This window comes from Oncorhynchus keta, chromosome 16, assembly GCF_023373465.1.
Source record: "Oncorhynchus keta strain PuntledgeMale-10-30-2019 chromosome 16, Oket_V2, whole genome shotgun sequence".
NCBI classification, from domain to species: Eukaryota; Metazoa; Chordata; class Actinopteri; order Salmoniformes; family Salmonidae; genus Oncorhynchus; species Oncorhynchus keta.
In genome coordinates this window covers 4732382-4758696 of record NC_068436.1, presented here as the reverse complement: position 1 = coordinate 4758696, position 26315 = coordinate 4732382, and the positions used below count along the sequence as shown (strand labels likewise).

The following is a 26315-nucleotide window of genomic DNA, read 5'->3' as shown; positions in this document are numbered from 1 at the left end:
GAAAGGAAGGAAGTGTGGGAGACCAAGCGATAGTATCACTCACTTTATCGAGTATATCTCACTTCCTGGTTCTTTTGCTGTCTTTAGTCCCTACCTCTCCCCCTCTCCTACAGTACATAACGCTCTTCTTCAAGTACCTGAGCTGACTTGAGCTACTCCCAATATCTCAATAGACCTTCAAGTCAAAATGTTGTGCTACTACATCAGATCTCCGAATATATCTTCATGTTTGACAGTGTATCGTCCTACTCAATTGATCTCTCTCTATTTACTGTTATTTATACCTCTAACAAACAAGATAATCCCTGCATCTCTCGCTCTCTTTCTCCCTCTCTCTCTACATCTCTCTCTCCCTCATCTTTCTCTCGGGTTCTCTCTACCACTCTCTCGTCTCTCTCTCTCGTGTCTCTCTCTCGTCTCTCTCTCTCTCTCTCTCTCTCTCTCTCTCTCTCTCTCTCTCTCTCTCTCTCGTGTCTCTCTCTCGTGTCTCTCGTCTCTCGTCTCTCGTCTCTCTCTCTCTCTCTCTCTCTCTCTCTCTCTCTCTCTCTCTCTCTCTCTCTCTCTCTCTCTCTCTCTCTCTCTCTCTCTCTCTCTCTCTCTCTCTCTCTCTCTCTCTCTCTCTCTCTCTCTCTCTCTCTCTCTCTCTCTCTCTCTCTCTCTCTCTCTCTCTCTCTCTCTCTCTCTCGCTCTCTCTTGTCCTCAATATTTACATAACAGTGCTTGAAGTCTTAATCTCCAGTCCGGACAATGGCTGTCACCTATGAAATGAACAATCGTCTTCTACATAAAGATCAATGGTAAACTGTAATAGAAATGGTAATCATCCCATTGTTTATTGAGGACATTTAATTATAGTACCTCTCCTTTCATCATCATTTAATACCACTGTCCTAGTGTAAATTGTAATTGCTGAAAGACTACACTACTGGCTATTGAAATGAGATCACAGTGTGACACACAGGCTACGTTTAGACAGGCAGCCCAATTCAGATATTTTTTCTTCACTAATTGTTTTTTTTGACCAATCAGATCGACTCTTCAAAAAGATCTGATGTGAAAAGATCTGATGTGATTGGTCAAAAGACCAATTAGTGGAAAAATGATCAGAATTGGGCTACCTGTCTCAACGGACCCACACACACACACACACACACACAAACCACAGGAGGTTGGTGGCACCTTAATCGGAGAGATCGGGCCCGTGGTAATGACTGGAGCGGAATCAGTGGAATGGTAACAAATACATCAAACATATGGTTTTACATGTGTTTGATGCCTTTCCTTTAGCAGCCTCCACTGACACACACACACTCAAGACACACACACACTCAAGACACACTCAAGACACACACACACTCAAGACCAGTGGAGGCTGCTGATGGGAGGACAGTTCGTAATGATGTCTGGAACAGAGTAAATGGACTGGCATCAAACACCAGGAAACCATGTGTTTGATGCATTTAATACGACCACTCATTCCGCTCCAGCCATTTCCACGAGCCCGTCCTCCCCAATAAAGGTGCCACCAACCTCCTGTGCTCAAGACAAACACACAGGGACACACGCAGAAACATATACATGAGCAGACACACGGACAGATAATAAACCATTTGTTTTGCCTCAAATGAAGCTAGCAACCGAATGCATTCCACAATTGTTCATCAATGTAAGAAATGGTTCAATAAAAAGCCCACATTTTACCACAGCCACACTTCTCTGTCTTTCCTTAGGAAACCCAAACTCATACGCACTGGCTGTACGCACAGCAAACCTGTACACTCTCGCATGCACCCACTCTAACATGAATTATGCACACACGCTTTTACTCAGTTAGAACTACACAGAGAGAGAGAGAGAAAAAAAACTGTGCGACTTACGGCTTCTTGAAGATACACACGCACTTCCTCTTTCAGAAACAGAAACGCACACAGACCGTCAGACACACACGCGCTCTCACCAAGTCAGACTTACACACAGGGCATCGCCTAAACTCAAACTGTCTGACTTACAGCTTCTTCAGCATTCACGCGCACACTCATTCACTCATACATGCACGCACAGACACACTCATTCACTCCCACATGCACGCACAGACACACTCATTCACTCATACATGCACGCACAGACACACTCATTCACTCATACATGCACATGCAGACACAGTCAGTCATTCACACATGTACACACAGACACACTCATTCGTTCACACAGACAGTCAGAGACAGACAGACAGGCGGAGACACAGAGACACGTACCCAGTGACAGTCTTCATCTGTTCCAGCGCTCCATCTTGTCTTCTCACACGTCCTCTGTCTCTTCTCTCACAACACTGAGGAGCAAGCAGAGCTGTTTTGACTCAATATATCCTTCCCCTCCCTCTCTCTCTCTCTCTCTCTCTCTCTCTCTCTCTCTCTCTCTCTCTCTCTCTCTCCCGCTCTCTCTGTCTCTCTCTCTCTCTCTCTCTCTCTCTCTCTCTCTCTCTCTCTCTCTCTCTCTCTCTCTCTCTCTCTCTCCCGCTCTCTCTGTCTCTCTCTCTCTCTCTCTCTCTCTCTCTCTCTCTCTCTCTCTCTCTCTCTCTCTCTCTCTCTCTCCCGCTCTCTCTCTCTCTCTCTCTCTCTCTCTCTCTCTCTCCTGCTCTCTCTCTCTCTCTCTCTCTCCTCCCCTGTCCCTCCCTTTCACTTGGTTGTGACGTTTCTAGTTAAATTCTCTCACAGTCGGTTGTGCGAGCACACGGTGTACAACCATGTACATTGTACTGTCACTCAGTGGCTCCGCAGTGAGGGTATTTAACTAAACAGAGAGGGGGGGGATTGACATTTCATTGCCCATTGCTAGCACATTTCAATATAATAATTATTATTATTATTATTTGGGGGGTGTTTATATTTGTCCTATAATAATATAACACACAAACGTGTAATGGAAATGTGTTTTTCGCATATCCCCAACTCCCCCCTGAGACACCCGCAGGGAGTGGGGTCACAGCCAGGGTCACCATTGTACAGCGCTCCTGGAGCAATTTCAAGTGAAGTGCCTTGCTCAAGGGCACAGCGACAGATTTGTCACCTTGTCGGCTCCAGCCAATGATGGCACCCTTGTTCTATCCACCCCGATCTGTGTTCCACTAATCTCTCAATGCTCCACACAATCAATGGATTTGGGTTCATCGGTCTCAGGGATGCTTCAAAAGTTAATGAGAGAGGGAGGGAGAGCGAGCGAGCGAGACGAGAGAGACGAGAGTGAGCGACAGGGAAATTGAAAGAGAATGAGAAATTGAGAGGCATGAAGAAGTCATAAAGAGAATACACTTCAAATGATTCGAGTCACATACGGCACGTGGGTAAAGGGAGAAATAACAACAGAAAGAGTTACAGCTGTACAAAGGCAAGAGCACATTCTTATATGATAGATTACAGGAAATGCTCTCCGATACTGTCACATGACAGGCTGGATAAAGGGAGACAGGGGTGTGGACGTTAATGAAGCATGGCCTGGATTATATAAAGCCAGCAGACACGTGATCTCGTTCGATAGAGAAGTGTCTCACTTTTCACGTTTCATCTGATGAGGGAAAACCTGGTTAGCCAGTCAACGGAATGCATGGTCAAATTGAAAGAGAAGATCGATTCTCCTTGAGCGTTAACGTGCCTCTGGACTTGGTATCATTTGTGAGATCGTCGGTTACGCTTCCGACAGATTTCTGTATCCACTTTTAAAATCACTCCACAACATGTTCATAACGTGGTTTTTGCGCCTTGCTATTATGCCTGGCTATTTTTGCTTGTTTTGGGGCTCATTGAAAGAAGCGCCGTTTGCATGCCGTTTGATGCCAGGTTACCAAATGGGGTTGAATTCTACGAGGCTAATACCATAGCAATAGTCCCCGTTCGTCTGACATTGTTTTTTAGCAATAGGAAATAGGATTCTAACGTCAAGCCATGACCATGACATTTCCATCCAATCACAAGTTGTGTGAAACCCATTCCCTCAGCCCGAGCCCTGATTGTGCTCCAGTAGCGAGACAAGACGACAGGCTCATGTTATCTCGGAGTGCTATATCATTTCAGAACTAGAGCCACCCGTCCCTGGAGTTTATATGTGACAGTCTGCGTTCACACAGCCTGTTGGGTAGACGACTACCTCGCCGCCTTGGGCTCCTGCTGTCAGAGTGCTGGGCGTCACCAGAGAATGTTATCTTTCTCATTCGGCCGCACGCCGCTCCGTGTCTGCTTCGAGTCTCGAGCCTCTTCACATGACCGCCAGCCGCGAGATGTACGCTCTGAGCTGTATGCGCTCTTGACACGTCTCGGGTCATGGCTGAACGGTGGCAGAGTCGCGGAGCTCGATGTTTTATGTCATGGGAGGGGGAGGAGGGAGGGGGAGGGAGGGAGGGAGGGGGAGGGAGGGAGGGAGGGAGGGAGGGAGGGAGGGAGGGAGGGAGGGAGGGAGGGAGGGTGTTTAGGTAGAGTGATGGGTGCTGTTTTATGATCCTTGGAGTTTGTCCTTTTGACCTTATTTGAGGATGGGGTGGACACAGACAGGACTAGATGTACGGAATACGGAACGGTTTACACACACAGTTCTGAATTTCATTCGGGGCATTATGAAAATCGCCCGGAAAAGCTCTGGGATTCCATGAGAGGTTGGCAGGGTCGCGGTTCAAATGCAACCCCACTGACCGACAACTTTTGAGGGGTATGCAGAAGTGTCTAGAATGCAGGTATAGGCCTAATTAGAGAACGCGAGATGAATGGGGATTCCGGGAGACACCAAACCAGGAGGGTTGGCAACCCCCACCAGTTACCCAAACCATTAACCTTGAGAAAAAGCTGCTCGAGAGACGCTCGGTACTCCTGCCCCAGATACACACTTTTGACACCTAGATATCAGTCTTGCGATCCGATTCTCTAAAAGCCATTTCTCCCTGTACTCCCCTTGTGGACTTAAAAGCATTGGAATGGTGCCAGAGATTACATAATATTCCTTAAAGCAGTCGATTTTTCGTAAATCCATGAGGGGCAGTGAAGTGAATAAGGGCACCGCTGGGACATTCATTATAATACTATGCCAGCCTTAATGCTGCAGTCTGTGTAATGACCTCCTCCAGGGCTGTAGCCCTCCCACTAGTGGCAGCTAGGCTCAATCGCTAGCCGTTCAATAGAGACATTCCATGAATTAAACAAGCTTACGGCAATTTCAGGAGGTCACTAGCGGAAGCACCCTAATTCAACAATGGCACGGGTGCCCTTTTGGCTCCAAAGATCCTCAGTCGAACGGTGCCATGGGCGACTATGGGTAAGAATAAAAAAAAAGAAGAAGAGGAGAGTTGGATCCAGTCTGGATTGACGCCAGCCTCCATTTAACAATGGCCTATACGGAGCACGTAGATTTGTCTCTCTCCCCATGCTCGGCGCAGTGGATGAAATGTAATCAATTGGGCTTGAGGAATGAAGTCTGGAGAATGGCTGGCGCTGGGTATTGATCGCTCCCGCGGGGTAAACATGAGGTATCAGATTGATATTTTAGACAGTGGTCTGGTGCGGTTCATGAGGTGATTAGTGCAGGTCATCAACTGGATTTTCAGGGAGGAAGTCATCTGAAACAGGAGAGAGTGGTGCACGGGCCTATTGCAATCCAGCGAGCAGAGAAAAACAACGAGAGAGGGAGAGCGCGAGAGAGAGAGAGGGAAATTGCAAAAGATAGACAAAAAGAGAGACCAAGAGAGAGAGAGAGAGAGACCAAGAGAGAGACCAAGAGAGAGAGAGAGAGAGAGAGACCAAGAGAGAGAGAGAGAGAGAGACCAAGAGAGAGAGAGAGGGAAATTGCAAAAGATAGACAAAAAGAGAGACCAAGAGAGAGAGAGAGAGAGACCAAGAGAGAGAGAGAGAGAGAGACCAAGAGAAAGAGAGAGAGAGAGAGAGAGAGACCAAGAGAGAGAGAGAGGGAGAGACCGAGAGAGAGAGAGAGAGAGAGAGAGAGAGAGAGAGAGAGAGAGAGAGAGAGAGAGAGACCAAGCGGCTGCTTTGGCAATGTAAACATGTTTCCCATGCCCCTTTTGAATTGAATTGAATTGAATTATGAGAGAGAGAGAAAGAGAGAGAGAGAGAGAGAGAGAGAGAGAGAGAGAGAGAGAGAGAGAGAGAGAGAGAGAGAGAGAGAGAGAGAGAGAGAGAGAGAGCAAATTATCAGTCCCACTGCATGTTGAGATTATCTTCTCCCATTACCTCAGTACAAAGAGGCAGCTGCCCCTCTATTAGGAAATACAGCGCTGAGCTTTCCCAACCTCTCAGCACCACATTACCATAGCGGCGAGATAAAGTTCACCTCTATTTACATTTTACATAGTGTCTAAATAAAATATTTCCCTGTTTGACTCAGAGGGAGGGAAATCGCATGAATCTCACAATTGGGATAAAGAGAGTCGCACCTCATGTCCTTCATGAATGCACGGCCAGGCATGACTCCAACACTATCATTAGGTTTGCCGATGACACAACAATGGTAGACCTGATCACCGACAACAACGAGACAGCCTATAGGGAGGAGGTCAGAGACCTGGCCGTGTGGTGCCAGGATTACAATCTCTCCCTCAATGTGATCAAGACAAAGGAGATGATTGTGGACTACAGGAAAAGGAGGACTGAGCACGTCCCCATTCTCATTGACAGGGCTGCAGTGGAGCAGGTTGAGAGTTTCAAGTTCCTTGGTGTCCACATCACCAACAAACAAACATGGTCCAAGAACACCAAGACAGTCATGAAGAGGGCACAACAAAAACTATTCCCCCTCAGGAGACTGAAAAGATTTGGCATGGGTCCTCAGATCCTCAAAAGGTTCTACAGCTGCACCATCGAGAGCATGACTGGTTGCATCACCGCCTGGTATGGCAACTGCTCGGCCTCCGACTGCAAGACAGTACAGATGGTAGTTTATACGGCCCAGTACATCACTGGGGCCAAGCTTCCTACCATCCAGGACCTCTATACCAGGCGGTGTCAGAGGAAGGCCCTAAAAATTGTCAAAGACTCCAGCCACCTTAGTCACAGACTGTTCTCTCTGCTACCGCACAGCAAGCGGTACCGGAGCGCCAAGTCTAGGTCCAAGAGGCTTCTAAACAGCTTCTACCCCCAAGCCTCAAGACTCCTGAACATTTAATCAAATGGTTACCCAGACTATTTGCATTGACCCCCCTCTTTTAATAATAATATAATTTATAATTACACCACTGCTACTCTCTGTTATTATCTATACATAGTCACTCTAATAACTCAACCTACATGTACATATTACCTCAATTACCTCGATTAACCGATGCCCCCGCACATTGACCCGGTACCCCCGTATATAGTCTCCCTATTGTTATTATACTGCTGCTCTTTAATTACTTGTTCGTTTTAATTTTTTATTCATATTTTTTAAACTGAATTGTTGTTTAGTGGCTTGTAAGTAAGAATTTCACTGTAAGGTCTACTACACCTGTCGTATTCGGCGCATGTGACTAATACATTCGAAAATGTACTTCGTCTTATATCGGTCCGAATGTACACTTTTTCCTACTCCTGTTAGAAATACGGCCAGACTGGTGATGTCATACAGCGCTTGGTGGAATTTTTAAGTGGTGGAATTTTGAAGTGTACTGTGAATACAGTACATTGGTTTCATCTCCCAGGGGTTTGCCATCAGCATCGAACTAGTGCTTAGTTGAATTATGAGTTTTGCTGTAGCCCATTGTTTTTCTCTGCATTGTTTCAATGTAACTCTGCTGGCTGATTGAGGTTAATTGAGCTTAGTTGAGAGCAGTCTCTGGTTGAACAGTCTCTGTTCAGTTCAGTTTATCATCTCTCTTCCCTTTTGTCTTTTGGATTTGGAAGGTGCTGTATACTACAGCTGAATTGTGTAGCAATGAATCGATACTTTTGAAATATGGGGATGGACATGATATAGGTTAGGCCTACTGCTTTGATACCTGATTATAAACCCAGAGGTGTGAAATATTGCTCTATTGTTTTGTGTTTACAACCACTGAGAATCTCATGGCAGCTATACTAATATGTTGGACCTGTACGCTGGAAGTCAGTAAACAAATACAGTCTACTAATATATATAATATATAATATCTAATATGTTGGACCTGTACGCTGGGAGTCGGGAAGCAAGTACAGGTAGTGCAAGTGTAATAATAAATAGAAGATGGTACAAAAAAAGAAACACGAAAAGGGTACAGACATGAATCAGAAACAGAGTCGAAAACCCCTGAGGACAGAACCAATTGGAGTGAAAGATACAGAGGTGGTAATCAAGAAGGTGATGGAGTCCAGGTGAGTGTCATGAGGCGCAGGTGCGCGTAATGGTGGTGGCAGGTGTGCGTAATGATGAGACAACCGGCGACGTCGAGCGTCTTAGAGAGGGAATGGGAGTAAACGTGACAGTACCCCCTCCCTGTTGTACGGCTCCAGCTGCCGGACGACGCTGGCCAGAGGGACGGTCCCGAGGACCAGGAGAGGGCCGGTCACTTCTGCTTTAGGCGTGGGAACCTGGAGAGCCAGCTGTCATGACGTGCCCCTTTGAATGAGGATCATAGCCTCCCCTCTCTCTCTCTCTCTCTCTCTCTCTCTCTCTCCCGCCATAGGTTTATGATGGTCGTAAATACCGAAACTGCTTTCTCCACTCTGCCAAAATGAAAGTTGAGAATCACTTTGTTTAACACAGAGAAAGACTTTGCAGTACGGTAACCTCAAAAAGGTTGAATAATGTAACAATATTTCTGTATTCCAACCAGTTGGAGTGGTCCGTGGACACTTAATCATATCGAGTTTGTTTCATTTGGTGACCTCATGAAGGACAGGAGACAGACATGACTGTTTCTTTGTTTGTATAGACTTCTCAGTGATGGGGTTTGCATCTGAATGCTGTATAAAATACATGGTTGAGTATAGGAATACTCTTGGAAAGATGTAATGTGATGTTAGTCTTCTAAAAGATCATTGTTTTTCATAGTAACTTATGATCAGTCAGTGGCCACGCCCCCGTGAGCACAGACATTACACGGCGTCATGGAACACCCCCGTTTTCTACTAATAGTAGAAAAACCCGCGGGAACCTGTAGAGCCGGCTGAGGCGCGGGAACCTGTAGAGCAGGCTGAGGCGCGGGAACCTGTAGAGCAGGCTGATGCGCGGGGGCCTGATTAGCCGACTAAGGCATGGGAGCGTGCCGAGCCAGCTGAGGCAACCCTGGTTGCTTCGGCAGTGGGACTTGGACCTGACGTCACCAGTAAAAAAAAAAAGAAAATCCTTGTTGCTTCCTATTGGTGAGAAGTTATTCTGTAAAGTCTATGCTGGGAGTCGGAAAGCAAGTACAGGGATTGCAAATTTAACAATGAATAGAACAGAGTACAAAACCAGAAAATCGAAAAGCATACAGACATGAAACAGAAACAGAATCAATAACGCCTGAGGACAGAACCAAGAGGAGTGACAGATACAGGGGAGGTAATCAGGAAGGTAATGAAGTCCAGGTGAGTGTCTTGAGGCACAGGTGCGCGTAACGATAGTGGCAGGTGTGCGTGATGATGAGAGAGGGAGTGGGAGTAAAGGTGACAGGACCTCAGCGTCTGAGGTATTCTCTGTTGCTGTGTTGTGTTCTACTTTGCTGCTCAGCCTAAAGGGAAGGATCATTGGCCGCATTGCGAGTGGTGGTGTTCAGTCGATGTCTCAGTATCCTCTCACTGAGTCCCTTGGGCACTTATCTTTTCCCTCTCTCTCTCTCTCTCTCTCCCTCTCTCTCTCTCTCTCTCTCTCTCTCTCTCTCTCTCTCTCTCTCTCTCTCTCTCCCTCGCTCTCTCTCTCTCTCTCTCTCTCTCCCTCGCTCTCTCTCGCCCTCCACCCCCTCTACACACACCTCCTCTGACAGAGACAGATTCTATTAACCCGACCAGTGAATTGTCCTTAACTCTGACTGGCAGTGGAACGGCCAGACACGTCCCTTTTTTTTCTCTCTCTCTCTCTCTCTCTCTTTCTTTTCATCAAGAAAGTTTTCAGTTTCTGTTACATTTGTGACAGCTGAGCCAGCAGTGTAGAACAATGTGAAATAAAACGCCTCGTGACAGAGTGACAGACGCATTCCCCCGAGGATTTAAGAATAAACATGATACATTGTTTTTTCTCACTTCTGTGACTGTTCTCGTTTGCTGGAGCTTTAGCCTTGATAAAGATCCCTGTGGAGTTTGGTGGCATTATCATTACCGTCCCACGTTGTATTATGGAGGGAGAAGATTAGCATTCCATTCTGAGTGATGCAGTGGGCCTATGTAGTAAGGAATCGGTTTGAAGAGCTGAGTGTGGCACCCGTGGGAGGAAGGGATGGTTGGGGTTCGCCTCCAATCCCTCTATCCTCATCTCTCCGGGCATTCAATTAGCCTCATGTTGGGGATGATGGGGTGCCTACCTCTAAGTCAAACTCAGCACTAACTCAGCCACTTTTATTTGCAACTGACCCAATTACGTACTGCCAAACTCGCGACACTTTTATACTTTTTCCTCTCTCTCTTTCAACTGTTTTTTTCTTGTTTCTTCACTGTCCATGATGAATGGTTGCTTGCTTTTTGGGATAAATGACAGGTGAATGATTAATAGTACGCTCCCTTTCGCTCTTCCTTCCCAACCCATCTTTTGCCTTCCACACGCTCACTCTCTTGTTCTCTCCCTCCCTCTTTTCCTTGTAATCTGGTGTGTTTTTTTTCTTCTAAACCTGTGTTAGCCCCATCAGCATATTTCCATAAATAAACGAGTAGAGTGCAGGGGGGAAGCATGGCCCAGAGGCAGGGCAGTGGACATGTGCAGTATGGAGGGATGGAGGGAGAACGGGATGAAGGGAGAGAAGCCAACTGCTCCAGAATGGAGTGTGAAGGTGACTGCAGAAAGACGTAGAGGGAGACATGGAGAAAGAGGGAGACTGTAGGAGAGAGAGAGCTACAGTGTATTAGAAAGGAAGAGACAGACAGACAGACAGACAGACAGACAGACAGACAGACAGACAGACAGACAGACAGACAGACAGACAGACATATTGAGCCACAAGTGGGAGAAGAGAGAGAGAGAGAGAGATAGAGATTAAGGAGAAGGAGGAATCAAGAAGGGAATGCCGAGACAAAGCATCAAGATATGACTTTCAAAGGTTTTTAATGAAGTACGATCCGCGAGAAAGACAGGAAGGAGTGGCAGAGGAAAGCAAATGAAGGCAAGGCCATCAAAAAAGATGGAGGGATGAGAGCAGGAAGAAGAGAGGAGGGAAGGGGAAGGAGGAGAGGGGAGATGAAGAGACAGTGTGACGTGGCTGGGTGTTGTGGCCAATGCCCGACGGCGGTGCCGTCCTGTTGTGGTTAATGAGGCAACGTTGCAGGTAATTAGCTCCCGATATGGCATTATCCGTCACCAATAATGGGACGCTTCATTATGCTCAACCCACTCAGCACACTTACCGGAGACAAAGCACCTCATCGACGCAAACACAAATCTGTAACTACAAACCCCCATACACACAACATCAGTTTGAGCCCTGTCTTCTTTACTTGCGAAGGCATTTCTCTCACCAGATAATCCCTATTTCCACTTGAAAGGCACTCAAACACTGTACGAGGCACAACAACCTCTTGAAAAGGCAACACGAACTGGGCTTGGCCTGTTTTTGCACCACAGCCTTGAGGCAAGAGCGAGGCAGTGAGCTGCAATAGCGGATTTCCACTTTAGTAAACATTTCAGTGCCAAGGTACACAGTCCACCGGGAGCTGACTGATGTGTGAAATGTGACAGCATTGTTGCTACCCCATTTCTTTTTCAGGTGGAAAGGAGGGTGTTTACTCGCTTTTCAAACGGCAGAATGCTAAATAAGGGCCTTTGTTTGGCCGGACTAAGCATATCTGAGCGTGGCGAGGTTTCGAATAGCATTGGGAAACAGTTCACCTCCAAAGAGCTGCCTTACTGCGCCAGTGCTTGGCAAGAGAGGGCGGTATAGGACGACAGTGCAGGACGACAGTGCAGTAGAAAAGGTAGGATAGAGAGGTGGTTCCAAAACGTCTCCCCCTCGCTGACTGCACGGTGAGACGAACGAACATGTTTGGCAGCCCACCAGTAGGCTAACGCAATTTTCCAGAAGAAGAGAGGTCTGACATTCTGCATACTTAGCTATCGCGCACTCCACTACATTGACGAAGGGTCATTTGAGTGAGGACTTCCATAAACGGAAACTTGCACTGACATCATGTATACCTTTCTGCACCACAGCGCAGTTTAGCTGGTTGCACGGTAGCCTAGATTCCCATGCATCTAGCCTACTGTATTACATTTTTCCAGAAATGCATTTAAAGCCTTCTGACTGGTGCCGAGGTAGCACCTCAAGGACCATCACCTGTCCACAGACCACCATTTTGAGAAGCTTTTTTAAGACATATTGTACCCTCAAACAATATGAGGGAAACAAAGTTCTAGCAGTGAGGAAGCAAAGGACAACTACGTTTCGGACAGAGTAGCAAGAGGAATACAAAGTTGGAACAGTGACACTTCGGTGAATCAATCAAAGAAATGTATTTATAAAGCCCTTTTAACATCGGCAGGTGTCGCGAAGTGCAGAAACCCAGCCTAAAACCCCAAAGAGCAAGCGATGCAGATGTAGAAACTCTGTAGAACGTTGCAAAGGAGATGAGTTTGGAGGAGCGATTACAGTCATCCACAATAACCAGGTAACTGCAATGTTTGTAACCTGAGGGTTAACAAAAAAAAGGACAAGGTCAGTGCTTAAAGTCCATCAAAGGTCTACCTGAACAAATGTCAGCTTGTGAACCGGTGGCTCAAAGAAAGAACCCCCCTGAAAGATACACTGTTTTCCTTGTTTACGCACAACACGACTACCCTACAATGTAATTTCACGCCTCTGTCCTCAAGACAGTGACTCGGTCACGCATCTCAAAGTCTAATCCAGACATATTTAGCAGGATAATCACCCGTCTTATTGCATAATCTGGCGAGGCAGAGGAGGGGGAAGGTAGAGGGGCTGGAGGGGTTTACACTCCCAATTCATATCGGTCGACACGTCCGCGCCAAACGGTAACGCCTGGACTTGTCAGATAAAAGGGGGGGGGGGGAAACTCTCTCTCTCTATTTTTCTCTTCCTTTCTACTTCTGGCTGCACATTGAAGGTAAGGAGGATTAGAGGGATGGGGAGGAGGTCAAGGGCTGTTGACCATTGGCCAAATTGTGCTTGTGTTGTGTTTACGTCGATCGACTGGCTCATCAATAGATACATTTATCTGTTCGCCAATAGGGCGTCATGTGTTGTAGCCCTCTTTGGAATTTCCCCAGAGAGTTGGGGCAGTGCGAAGTGTACAGTCCGGATGGAAAAGGACAATTACCGGTGGTAACAAACAGGAACCGGCGGACAGACAGGATGCCAGCAGACACCAGGGCAGAAGTCACTGAAATGACAACCCGCACAGGAGATTGATTGTGTGGGATTGCGAGACGGCGGTGTACTGGGTGGACATGACAAGATGTAACCATTGATAGGAGGATGACGGGGGCAGCCAGCAGGACAAGACAATCCACCCATCTCCCTCTCCTCTTCTGGACCCCCAGCTCCCCCACTTCCCTAAACGGTAACGAAGGGGAGTCTGATTTCTGAGTCTTGACACAAAATCGGTGGTGGAGATCGATAGGAAGAGGAGGAGGCAGCCAGGCCTATTGTAGCGTGGGTTTTTTTTTAAAGACATTGGACGAGAAGAGAGTAGCTGAGCCAATCTGGGCATTGATCTTCTTTTGAATGCAGATGAACAGCAAGGGAACAGGAGGACATTTTTTTCAATAGGGAAAAACACTGAAGACGAAAAAAGGACAAAGGATGAGACCATCAGCTAACCAGTTCTGGATCACAGCCGGTCTGTGACATCATCCGCATTACCTCTGCTTTAACTCCGCCCCCCCCTTGGTCCTCCGGTTCGTCATTTCAATTAGCGTGATTAGGATCTGAAATTGCCTGTGTCGACTTGGTGATTGACAGCGATTGGCCACTTAGGGAGCAGCTCATGCTGTCTCTAATGGCTCATGTAGAAGTGTGCGTGTGTCTGTATGTGTGCGTGCGTGTGTATGAACGTGCACGCGTGTGTTTGTTTGTTTACCCTGATGAGTACTTTGCTCATTCAGGAGGAAAGCTGTTCTTGAAGCAAACACCAGTTAGGCCTATTGTTAACTATGAATGCGCCACCAAGGAAATTGTATCAATTTAGCTGTGGGTGTGCGCGCAAGCCCCTCATTATCTTGGAATCCACTTTGTACAGTGGAGGCTGGTGAGGGGAGAACGGCTCATAATAATGGCTAGAACGGAGCGAATAGAATGGCATCAAACTATGTGTTTGATGTATTTGATACCATTCCACTGATTCCACTCCAGTCATTACCATGAGCTCATCCTCCCCAATGAAGGTGCCCCAGGTCTACTGTGATTTCGAGCATTTATACAGACAATATGGCACTAACTACCAAGTACCAGCCAACTGCTCACACATTCCTATTTCCAGTTGTTTTCAGTCATTCCCTGAACCAGCTTTGAGAGAGGAACAACTGTTAAGATAGGCTAGATGGGTGAAGCACCCAGAGAGCTCGAGGAGTTAGTAGGAAGACCAAAGATGATCTATAATAAAGATAGCCGAGTGACTGCTCTAACAATGGAAATACATGTCCTCAATGATTGAAGGCAGATCAGGTGGGACCATTCTATCCAATGAGAGGGCAGTTACGCGTGTAAACAACGGGCGCAACAAAGTAGTTTTTCTCAAAGTTGCAGGAATGCATCCACTTATATCAGTACATTTGTAACAGACAAAATATTTTGAAACTTCTATTCGATCAAATAAGCCTCACGTACTTGCTCACGGACCTCCATACGAAAATGGCTTATCTCACGTGGACCGATTTTGGGGCAGAGTAAATCCTCTCGCCTCGTCTCTTCCTTTCTGGTGGAGACAGCATGCTCAGAGAGTTGCAATCAGTACACATCACCTGCGTGCTGCTCGCATTGCTGCTTTCTTAAGGAGAAAATCTCTCTCCTGTAATTTTGCCGGACTGAAAAGGGGGTTCTGGTTTGCGTGGTTAATTGTAATTTATAGGGCCTACCTGTTCTGCTTGTCTCATCTCATTATGATCTGTGGTCCCTGGGCAGGAGAAGGCAGACTAATACTGCCTTGTTGGCGTGTGTCTCTGCACATAACATGTCTTCAACATCCGTACAACACATGTTCAAACGAGGGGCATTAAGGCACAACTTTATGAGCATCTGAGATGGTCGGGGGGTGTGAAGGTGTTCTGTTTGACGTGTCTGTGCCAACTGTCTGAGAGGCAGCCTTTCATCCCGGGCCCTAGTTCTGACAACACAGTGCGATGACAAGGCATTAATCTGTCACTCAAACGTGCAGCCATAAGTCTCTCTGTCTTCCTCCCGCTTTCTCTTTCTCTTCTGCATCTCTCTCTCCCTCTCTCTCCTCTCTCTTCTGCATCTCCCTCTCTCTTCTGCATCCCTCTCTCTCTCTCTTTCTCTTCTGCATCTCTCTCTTTCTCTCTTCTGCATCTCTCTCTTTCTCTTCTGCATCTCTCTCTCTCTTCTGCATCTCTCTCTTTCTCTTCTGCATCTCTCTCTCTCTCTCTTCTGCATCTCTTCTGCTCTCTCTCTCTTCTGCATCCCTCTCTCTCTCTCTCTTCTGCATCTCGCTCTTTCTCTTCTGCATCTCTCTCTCTCTTCTGCATCTCTCTCTTTCTCTTCTGCATCTCTCTCTCTCTATTCTGCATCTCTCTCTCTCTCTTCTGCATCTCTCTCTCTCTCTTCTGCATCTCTCTCCCTCTCTCTCTTCTGCATCTCTCTCTCTCTCCTGCATCTCTCTCTCTCTCTCTCTCTCTCTCTCTCTCTCTCTCTCTCTCTCTCTCTCTCTCTCTCTCCAATTTGCTTTATTGGCTTGAAGTAGCAATGTACATATTGCCAAAGCTTACTTTGGAGATTTACAATAATAACATAATTCAAATAATAATTGCGATTGTCAACGGGACAACAGTAACAACAATAATCAAGGGTCAAAATAACCAACACGTTGAACAATAACAATGGCATAAAGGACATGTGCAGGTCGGTTGGTCTGTCAGACACTGTCCCTCATCTTATGGCAGGCAGCTATGTAGTGCGCTGCCAACCCACAGCTCTCTGTGTCCTCCCCCAACAGGACAGGTAGCCTATTCTCATCAGAGAGGTCTTTTGTCAGGAAATGCAGCGCTGTCTCGTGTTCTGCTGAAGTGCAGGGGTTGCACAGCCTTTCCTCTACAGGGAGCCAGGTTTTCCTGTGTCTACCCTTCTCAATGGCAAGGCTGTGCTCACTGAGCCTGTACTTTGTCAAGGTTTTTCTACGTTTTTGATCAGTAACCATGGTCAAATAGTTTGACAAAGTAAACAAAGTGGCATAGTTAAAGTGGCTGTGCTGTCGATTTGAGGGAGTACAGTATATACATATGCAGTAACATTATGTAAGGTAGCATTGTTTAAAGTGGCTGCATTTTGGCTGGAGTTGGGTTGTGCAGTTGTGCCACTCACTGTTAGTGGTGGACTATGTTTCTCAATAAGCAATATCGTTTTGTTTTGACTGTGTTGTAATTTGTTTTATCCTGATTGATTGGATGTTCTGGTCCTGAGGCTTCAGTCTGTTAGTAGAACAGGTTTGTGAACTCAGCCCCAGGATCAGCTGGATGAGGGGGCTCTTTTCATTGCTGGCATTGCAGGGCTTGGTAACTATATTTTAGACTATATTTTAGATGTTTCCAAAACTTAAATGGTATTTTTTGAGTTTTTATTATTGTTGGATATTGGCCTAATTCTGCCATGCATGCATTGTTTGTAGTTTTCCTCTGGACATGTAGGAGAATCTTACAGAACACTGCATGCTGGGTTTCAATGGGGTGTTTGTCCCATTGGGTGGAATCTTGTTTTTTGCAGGTGGACCCCACACCTCGCTGCCATAGAGTGCAATTGGTTCAATGACACATTCAATTAGTTTTCGCCGAACATTTTTTTTAATAGTTATTTCAATTTGAATGTGTTTTTTTGAAATGGTGTAGAATGCCCTGCATGCTTTCTCTCTCAGTTGATTCACTGCCTCATGAAAGTGTTCAGATGAGCTTACTTTTAAACCTAAGGTATTGTAGTGTGTGCAGTACTCGATATATTGTGTACTTCCCTGAGGTCTGGATCTTCTCTGGAAAATCATTATTTTTTATTTTTGGGGGTTTTACTGCCAGGGCCCAGGTCTGGTAGTACTGCTCTAGCAGGTCCAGGCTCTGCTGTAGGTCATGTGCTATGGGTGACAGCAGGCACAGGTCATCTGCAAAGAGCAGGCATTTAACCTCTGAATTGTGGAGACTAACACCAGGGGCTGAGTATTTTTCTAGAATAGTGGCCAATTCATTGATGTAAATATTGAAGAGTGCAGGGCTCGGATTGCAACCCTGGCAAAGGCGTTGCGTCTGGTTAAAGAATATCTCTCTCTCTCTCTCCCTCTCCCTCTCCCTTTCCCTTTCCCTCTCCCTCTCCCTCTCCCTCTCCGTCTCCCTCTCCCTCTCCCTCTCCCTTTCCCTTTCCCTTTCCCTTTCCCTTTCCCTTTCCCTCTCCCTTTCCCTTTCCCTTTCCCTCTCCCTTTCCCTTTCCCTCTCCCTTTCCCTCTCCCTTTCCCTTTCCCTTTCCCTTTCCCTTTCCCTCTCCCTCTCCCTCTCCCTTTCCCTTTCCCTTTCCCTTTCCCTTTCCCTCTCCCTTTCCCTTTCCCTTTCCCTCTCCCTTTCCCTCTCCCTCTCCCTCTCCTTTCCCTCTCTTTCCCTCTCCCTCTCCCTCTCCCTCTCCCTCTCCCTTTCCCTCTCCCTCTCCCTCTCCCTTTCCCTTTCCCTTTCCCTTTCCCTTTCCCTTTCCCTTTCCCTCTCCCTTTCCCTTTCCCTTTCCCTTTCCCTTTCCCTTTCCCTTTCCCTCTCCCTTTCCCTTTCCCTTTCCCTCTCCTTTCCCTTTCCCTCTCCCTTTCCCTTTCCCTTTCCCTTTCCCTTTCCCTCTCCCTTTCCCTTTCCCTTTCCCTTTCCCTTTCCCTTTCCCTCTCCCTCTCCCTCTCCCTCTCCCTCTCCCTTTCCCTTTCCCTTTCCCTTTCCCTCTCCCTCTCCCTCTCCCTCTCCTTTCCCTTTCCCTTTTTCCCTTTCCCTTTCCCTTTCCCTTTCCCTTCCCTTCCCTCTCCCTCTCCCTCTCTCTCTCCCTCTCCTTCGCCCTCTCCCTTTCCCTCTCCCTCTCCCTCTCCCTCTCCCTCTCCCTCTCCTTCGCCCTTTCCCTTTCCCTCCCTTCCCTCCCTCTCCTTTCCCTTTCCCTTTCCCTTTCCCTTTCCCTTTCCCTTTCCCTTTCTCTTTCCCTCTCCCTCTCCCTCTCCCTCTCCTCTCCTTCGCCCTCTCCTTTCCCTCTCCCTTTCCCTTTCCCTTTCCCTTTCCCTTCCCTTTCCCTTTCCCTTTCCCTTTCCCTTTCCCTTTCCCTTTCCCTTTCCCTTTCCCTCTCCCTTTCCCTTTCCCTTTCCCTTTCCCTCTCCCTTTCCCTCTCCCTTTCCCTTTCCCTTTCCCTTTCCCTTTCCCTTTCCCTTTCCCTTTCCCTTTCCCTTTCCCTTTCCCTTTCCCTTTCCCTCTCCCTTTCCCTCTCCCTTTCCCTTTCCCTTTCCCTTTCCCTCTCCCTTTCCCTTTCCCTCTCCCTTTCCCTTTCCCTTTCCCTTTCCCTTTCCCTCTCCCTCTCCCTCTCCCTTTCCCTTTCCCTTTCCCTTTCCCTTTCCCTTTCCCTTTCCCTTTCCCTCTTTCCCTTTCCCTTTCCCTCTCCCTTTCCCTTTCCCTTTCCCTTTCCCTCTCCCTTTCCCTCTCCCTTTCCCTTTCCCTTTCCCTTTCCCTTTCCCTTTCCCTTTCCCTTTCCCTTTCCCTCTCCCCTTTCCCTTTCCCTTTCCCTTTCCCCTCTCCCTTTCCCTCTCCCTTTCCCCCTCTCCCTCTCCCTCTCCCTTTCCCTTTCCCTTTCCCTTTCCCTTTCCCTTTCCCTCTCCCTTCCCTCTCCCTCTCCCTCTCCCTCTCCTTCGCCCTCTCCCTCTCCCTCTCCCTTTCCCTTCCCTCTCCCTTTTCCTTTCCCTTCCCTCTCCATCTCCATCTCCCTCTCCCTCTCCCTCTCCCTCTCCCTCTCTCCCTCAGCATGTCTCAGAAAGGGACAAAAAAGGGAGGAGCGCCCTCACCCAGAGCGAGGTAAGTGAGACCCACTCGCAAAGATAACTGTGATGACACAATGGCAAAGATGATAATGTTGACAAAGATTAAGTCAGACCCTTTTGTCCTATTCTCCTTCTCTCCGTCCCCTAACAGCACGTCATCAAACACCTCCTCTGGACACGGGACCCCTGGGCGCCCCGCACTCCGCCAGCCTAAGTCAGGAGAAAATGGCAACCGCTCCAAGAGCGGCAGGAGCCACAGTCAGGGCTCTGTAGCAGCTGTCTACCTGTCCTACCTCAACACTCTCTTTGGACAGGTCAGTAACACTGTCGCCTTTTTAGACCTCTGGGGTGATTTACAGTTTTGATGCAAAGCAACCTGGACACAGATCCATAAACCAACTGAAAATGAAAAACAACCATATTTCTCACATCTCAATTCCCTTTCCTCGACCCTAAGCTGACACGTATATATCAGAGAATTGCCAACAACCCCTACTCAATACTGACTCTTAACATAAGGGTCCCCCAGGGGTGTGTCCTCAGTCCTCTGCGGTACTTCCTGTTCACCCACGATTGCGTGGCTTTGCACGACACAAACTCCATCATCAAGTTTGCTGAGGACACCACGGTTGTAGGCCTGATAACCAACGTCCTGACCGGTTCCATCGAGGCCTGGTATGAGAATTGCTCCTTCCACGACCGCAAGGCCCTCCAGCATGTGGTGAAGACAGCCCAGTGCATCACTGGGACCGTGCTTCCAACCATCCAGGTTATTTACTCGAAACGGCACATGAGGAAGGCCCACAGCCATGAGCTGTTCACTCCCATGGGGAAGATGGTATGTGTGCTACACACACATCAAACAGATGCAACCAGACCTATTTTGATTGCTAAATACTGCACAATTAAAACAATTGTCCCCCAATCACCCCTTTCCCAATACACGTGTAAATATTATAAATTGTGCCTTCCTGTATTATACTCATGATAACATTGTTGTTCTATTCTACTGAGCCATTTACTTTATGTTTGTATTCTTATCTTGGTTTATTTCGTATTGTTGTTGCATTGTCCAGAAGGAACCTGCAAGTAAGCATTTGGTTGAACGGCGTATACCATGTGTAAAACGTGAAACTCAAGGAACATCGTGGGTAAAATCGGTCATTAAAACAACAAAAAAAACCACGACAATCAAAAGCGTGATGAGCACTAAGCAGTTTGGATAAAGCACAAACAGATTGACATCCAGGCTACCACAACCCAATTTCCCCAATTAGCAGCCGTATCTCTGCCCAAGTACCTCCCTTGGCCCACCTTGCCCTTGCAGTGACATTGCCATAGAGTATTTGGTTTTTCTGTGCTTGAACACACACAGTGAGAGGAGGTTACCCCACCCCATAGCATTCTAATCCCTGCCTCGGCGCAAGTATTAATAACACCGTTAGCAAGGCTCACTGTCATCCTTCATTAGCCATAATGAGAACAGAGAGACAGACAAACAGACACAGTCCAGATGAATATGTTAGACAGTGAGACAGAGATATAGACATGTGTAAGGCAGAATGTATGGCATTTTTGCCGCCAATTTCTTACCGTGAGTTTTAACGCACATTTGTTTGTGTATTGTATGTGCGCAGATGTGTGTGCAGATGTGTGTGTGTGTGTGTGTGTGTACCCGTTCTTCATGTGTGTACACTGACTGTCCGTCTACGCTCTTTTGTGAGTTCATTATGTCCAATGGTTATTTCAACATTTTGCTCAGCCACCCATGTGAAAGCAAGTAGATTGGAATGAATTGTTAATGGGTCTGTGTATTGACTGATGATTGGAAACTTGACTTTGGGCATACTGTCTAATCTTCTCTTGATGAATAAATCAAATGAATGTGTGCCGACCTTGCCATCTAAATGTGTCCTTGTGTACGCCAGAATCTCCTCTACCGTGAGCACAGGAGCACGTAGCGTGTCTGTACACCGTTAGATATTATATTGCTTTTACGACGCCTGGCCATTTTGATAGGGTATTATGTGTTTTACATTGGCTAGTTGATGCTGTTCTATTCTTTAGAAATAAAAAAACTAAGATGGCATTCAACGTTTACAACAAGTTATGCATAGTCACATGGGGTGTTCAAAGACTAGGCTTCTACCTAAGTATGTCATCAAGTACAATTTTGGGGAGTTTATAAATTGCAGGTGCTTTACATTTGTAGAGTGACCTTTAACAGTAGCCTAGATGAACAACATCCTTTTGGCCTGAGTTTAAAAACAATTTGACCTTAACCAGGAAGTTCCATTGAGGTCAGAGGACCTCTTTCCCAAGGGAGACCTGCGAATGCGTTGTGTTTGTGTCTGCTGCTGACCTTTGGCATGACCTGCAAACATTAAGCTTGACCCTGATATGTCTGCCGAAATGTGATCCACATGTGTACTGTAGCATGTTTCCTTAGCATCCTGTGTTTTGTAACACTTGTATCCCACTTTATAGCATCATCCTTCCCGTAATGTCCATTGCACACATCTTTGTGCCTAAAAACTTTATGTAGACCCATACGAATTCCTATAGGGCGGCAGAGTTGCTAGCCATTTGCACAATTATCCTTGTTGAAATGTGCCATTCATGTACGTCATTGATATGTATGACAGCATACTTAAATGTGGCGAACATGTCTCGTATGTGTCTTTTGAGCTACCTGTAGGCTGTCTGTACAGCCTGGTCTCATAGACTAGACATAACATAGTAAACGTAAATCTGGGATACTCATATTAGTTTGTTTTACGTTTGGTGTGGTTACATAAGACAGATGGTTGCTTAAGGCAAAAACGAAACCGGGGTGGATATGTGGGCATATAACATGAACGTCTAGCAACCCAAAGGTTGCGAGTTCGAATCCCATCATGGACAACTTTAGTTTTTGAGCTAATTAGCAACTTTTCAATTACTTACTACTTTTTTGCTACCCTTCCCCTAACCGTTTAACCTAACTCCTAAACTTAACCCTAACCCACAACTCTGACCCCTAGAATACCTTACATTAGCCAGCTAGCTAACGTTAGCCACCTAGCTAGAATTTTTGCAAATTTGTAACATATTGTATGCTTTGCAATTTCGTAACATACAATACGAATTGTAATTCATACCATATCATGCGAAGTGGGTGATGGACATCCACAAATGAATACATGCCATAGAAAATGTAACATACAGAATAATACGAAATGCTCTGAGACCAGGTTGATCTGTATTCTGCTCCAATGCAAGTTAGCCTTCGTGCTACCACAATTCAGTGTCGTTTGCATGCTATATGCCTTTCTGTTTCTCCTAGCCTGTGGGGCCTGTCTTTGTGGAAGAAAGATTCAACGTTACAAGCATCTTACGTTTTCTATACTGGATCTACAATAGCCTATATGTGCTGAGGGAGTTCAACTTCACTTGTTGCCATTTCTAGCCTGTGTCACTGCAACACAGATAGAAAGACATGAAGCACAAAATATCATTTTCTACTCAATAATTCCGTCTGCATTCCAGTGGGATCCGCAGATGGATCTAGCATGCCGTTGTTTTCTATCTAGCCTACAGGCCCATCTGTGAGTTCAGTAAGACTCATTGACTTTAGCATGTTTCTGCCTCTAGTCTTCTGAGAACTGTGAATTGTCCCAGTGCTCTGAGCTTTGCCTGGCCTTACCACCAGCCACAATCATAATATATCTGCCATGACTAAGGGTGCATACATATTTATACAGCGCATTCACAAAGTATTCAGACCCCTTCCCTTTTCAACATTTTGTTATGTTACAGCCTTATTCTAAAATGTATTCAATAAAGTGTTTACTCATCAATCTACACACAATACCCCATAATGATGAAGTGAAAACTAATTTTTAGACATATTTTCAAATGTATTATACATTTAAAAAACAGAAATACCTTATTTATATAAGTATTCAGACCTTTTGCTATGAGACTTGAAATTGAGGTCAGTTGCATCCTGTTTCCATTTATCATCCTTTGAGATGTTTCTACAACTTGATTGGTGTCCAGCCGTGGGAAATGCAATTGATTAGACATGAGGTCGGAGGAATTGTCCATAGAGCTCCAAGACAGGATTGTGTCGAGGCACAGAGCTGTGGAAGGTTACCAAAACACACAGTGGCCTCCATCATTCTTAAATGGAAGACGTTTAGAACAACCTAGACTCTTCCTGGAGCTGGCTGCCTGGCCAAACTGAGCAATCGGGGGAGAAGGGTCTTGGTCAGGGAGGTGACCAATAACCCGATGGTCACTCTGACAGAGCTCCAGAGTTCCTCTGTGGAGATGGGAGAACCTCCAAAAGGTCAACCATCGCTGCAGGACTCCGCCAATCACACCTTTCTGGTAGAGTGGCCAGACAGAAGCCACTCCTCAGTAAAGGGCACATGACAGCCCGCTTGGAGTTTGAAAAACAAGATTCTCTGATCTGATGAAACCAAGATTGAACTCTTTGGTCTGAATACCAAGCATCACGTCTGGAGGACACCTGGCACCATCCCTACGGTGAAACATGGTGGTGGCAGCATCATGTTGTGGGGATGTTTCTCACCAGCAGGGACTGGGAGACTAGTCAGGATTGAGGGAAAGATGAACGTAGCAAAATCGAGAGAAATCCTTGATGAAAACTTGCTCCAGAGCGCTCAGGACCTCAGACTGCGTCGAAGGTTCACCATCAAATAGTACAACGACCTTAAGTACACAGCCAAGAAAACGCAAGAGTAGCTTAGGGACAAGTCTCTGAATGTCCTTGAATGGCCCAGCCAGAGCCCGGACTTAAACCCGATTGAACATCTCGAGACCGGACTTAAAGCTGATCTCGAGATCTGAAAATAGCTGTGCATTAATATGGAGTTGGTCCCCCCTTTGTTGCTATAACAGCCTCCACTATTCTGGGAAGGCTTTCCACTAGATGTTGGAACACAGCCACAATAGCATTTTAGAGGTTGACGCTGACCTGACCAATGGTGTTCAATGGGGTTGAAGTCAGGGCTCTGTGTAGGTCAGTCAAGTTCTTCCAAATTGATCTTGACAAACCATTTATGTATGGACCTCACTTTGTGCATGGGTTATTGTCATGCTGAAACAGGAAAGGGCCTTCCCCAAACTGTTGCCACAAAGTTGGAAGTACAGAATTGTCTAGACTGTCATTGTATGCTGTAGCATTAAGATTTCCCTTCACTGGAACCAACGTAACTAGCCATTGGCATCCGCCAAACCCAGATTCGTCCGTCTGACTGCCAGTTGGTAAAGCGTGAATCATCACTCCAGAGAATAGATTTCGCCAGTAAAGAGACCAATCTCATCCAAAAAGTTGACTCAAGTTTGAGAAGAAGCACCTGGATGATCATCTGACTTAAAATTGCTTCAAAATCAGTCAATGTTCAAATATTGCTGTCTATCAATGATTCCCAACCAAATTGACTGAGCTTGTGTAATTTGGACAAATCCAGTACAGTATGTTTCCCTAAGAGTTGTAGAAAGTCTAATCTTATTCAAAATGATTCACAGCTGTAACGGCAGCCAAAGGTTCTTCCATAAGGATTCATTCTGGGGTGTGAAGACATATGTTGCCAACACATTTTCTTAATTTTTTTTACATAATTTGGAAAATTATCAATAAATATCTTTCACTTTGAAAACGTGGAGAAGGTTGTTTCGATATGTGGGGGGATCCAACGCAGTACCTTTTTAGATGTCATTTTCAGGCAGCAAATTGGGCTAAAGGGACGCAGACATCCACTAAGCGCTGGAGCCTGAAATGATTGATACCCTTGATTAAGATGAGCAATAATGACTGTATAAAATACATACTTCAAATACTGAGCTACAGTATATTTATTGTATGCTCAAAATAGTACATCTTCTTCTCAAAAAGGTAAGGTACAAAGGATTCTAATTCTTATGAAAGAAAGTCGTCAAAAGTTGAGTATTTGGTCCCGTATTCCTAGCACGCAATGACTACATCAAGTTGTGACTCTATAAACTTGTTGGATGCATTTGCAGTTCGTTTAGCATGTGTTTCAGATAATCCTGTAGCCAATAGAAATTAATGGTAAATAACGTATTCTGTCATTTCGGAGTCACTTTTATTGTAAAAAAAATAATATAATATGTTTCTAAACACTTCTACATGAATGTGGACGCTACCATGATTACGGATAATCCTGAAAGAATCGTGAATAATGATGAGTGAGAAAATTACAGAGGGTCAAAGATCAAACCCCCAAGACAGGTAACCTTCCATGTTCTTGGTAATGGGGAGAGGTTAGCATGTCTTGAGGGCATGATCTTGTAACCAACGAGCATCCATGTTTGTTGAGTCACAAGCTTGATGGAGTCATTGAGTGCTAGAAATATGGGACCAAATACTCAACTTTTGACTACTTTATTTATAAGAATAATCTTTAGGGGTGTCAATAATTGACCTTTTTGAAACAAAATCTTTCTCTGAACAAATTCTACTAGTATAAAATTATATAATTTATATATTTTTTTATTCATATAATATATACATTATAGCTTAGTATTGTCAAAATGTATTTTATACAGTCATTATTTCTAATCATCTCGGATCCCATGTTTTCAGTGACGGCCACGATTTAGTAGTGCCGGTGCACCGCTGCTAAATGAATATAGAGGAAACACTGGTGTGGTGTCAGAGGGGACTTCTTGTCTCTTATAAAGGGTGGTATTAATTGATGTATGTGTATATTAACGACCTGAGATGAGAGTGATATCATGTGTTAATAACTAGTCTGTGTAGGTGCATAGGCAGTGTGTGTGTGTGTAGAGAAGAGAGAGGGGAAGGGGAATGAGAGAGAGAGAGAGAGAGAGGAGGGATGAGAGAGAGAGAGGGGGAGAGAACAGAGAGGGTGGAGAGAGAGAGGGGGGAGAGAGCATTTTGCACTCTTTGTGTGTGTGTGTGTGTGTGTGTGTGTGTGTGTGTGTGTGTGTGTGTGTGTGTGTGTGTGTGTGTGTGTGTGTGTGTGTGTGTGTGTGTGTGTG

General features: G+C 46.0%; 2 protein-coding genes across 9 annotated transcripts in view; one reads left to right on the top strand and one right to left on the bottom strand.

Annotated features, from left to right (window-relative positions):
* Positions 1 to 2430, bottom strand: part of LOC118395521 (double C2-like domain-containing protein beta) — a 75841-nt gene extending 73411 nt beyond the window's left edge. The window contains exon 1 of one of the 6 annotated variants that reach the window (XM_052464461.1): positions 2256 to 2430. The gene's annotated coding sequence lies outside the window, so the exon portion shown is untranslated. Of the gene's footprint in view, positions 1 to 1877; positions 2116 to 2255 lie in introns of those variants that run through there. The other 5 variants (XM_052464465.1, XM_052464463.1, XM_052464464.1 and 2 more) reach the window with 5 other exon arrangements.
* Positions 2431 to 9292: 6862 nt separating this feature from the next.
* Positions 9293 to 26315, top strand: part of cabp4 (calcium binding protein 4) — a 30831-nt gene continuing 13808 nt past the window's right edge. The window contains exons 1-3 of one of the 3 annotated variants that reach the window (XM_052464458.1): positions 9293 to 9308; positions 19264 to 19314; positions 19432 to 19594. In XM_052464458.1, the coding sequence (XP_052320418.1) occupies positions 19265 to 19314; positions 19432 to 19594 (213 nt within the window). In that variant the 5' untranslated portion in view covers positions 9293 to 9308; position 19264. The other 2 variants (XM_052464456.1, XM_052464457.1) reach the window with 2 other exon arrangements.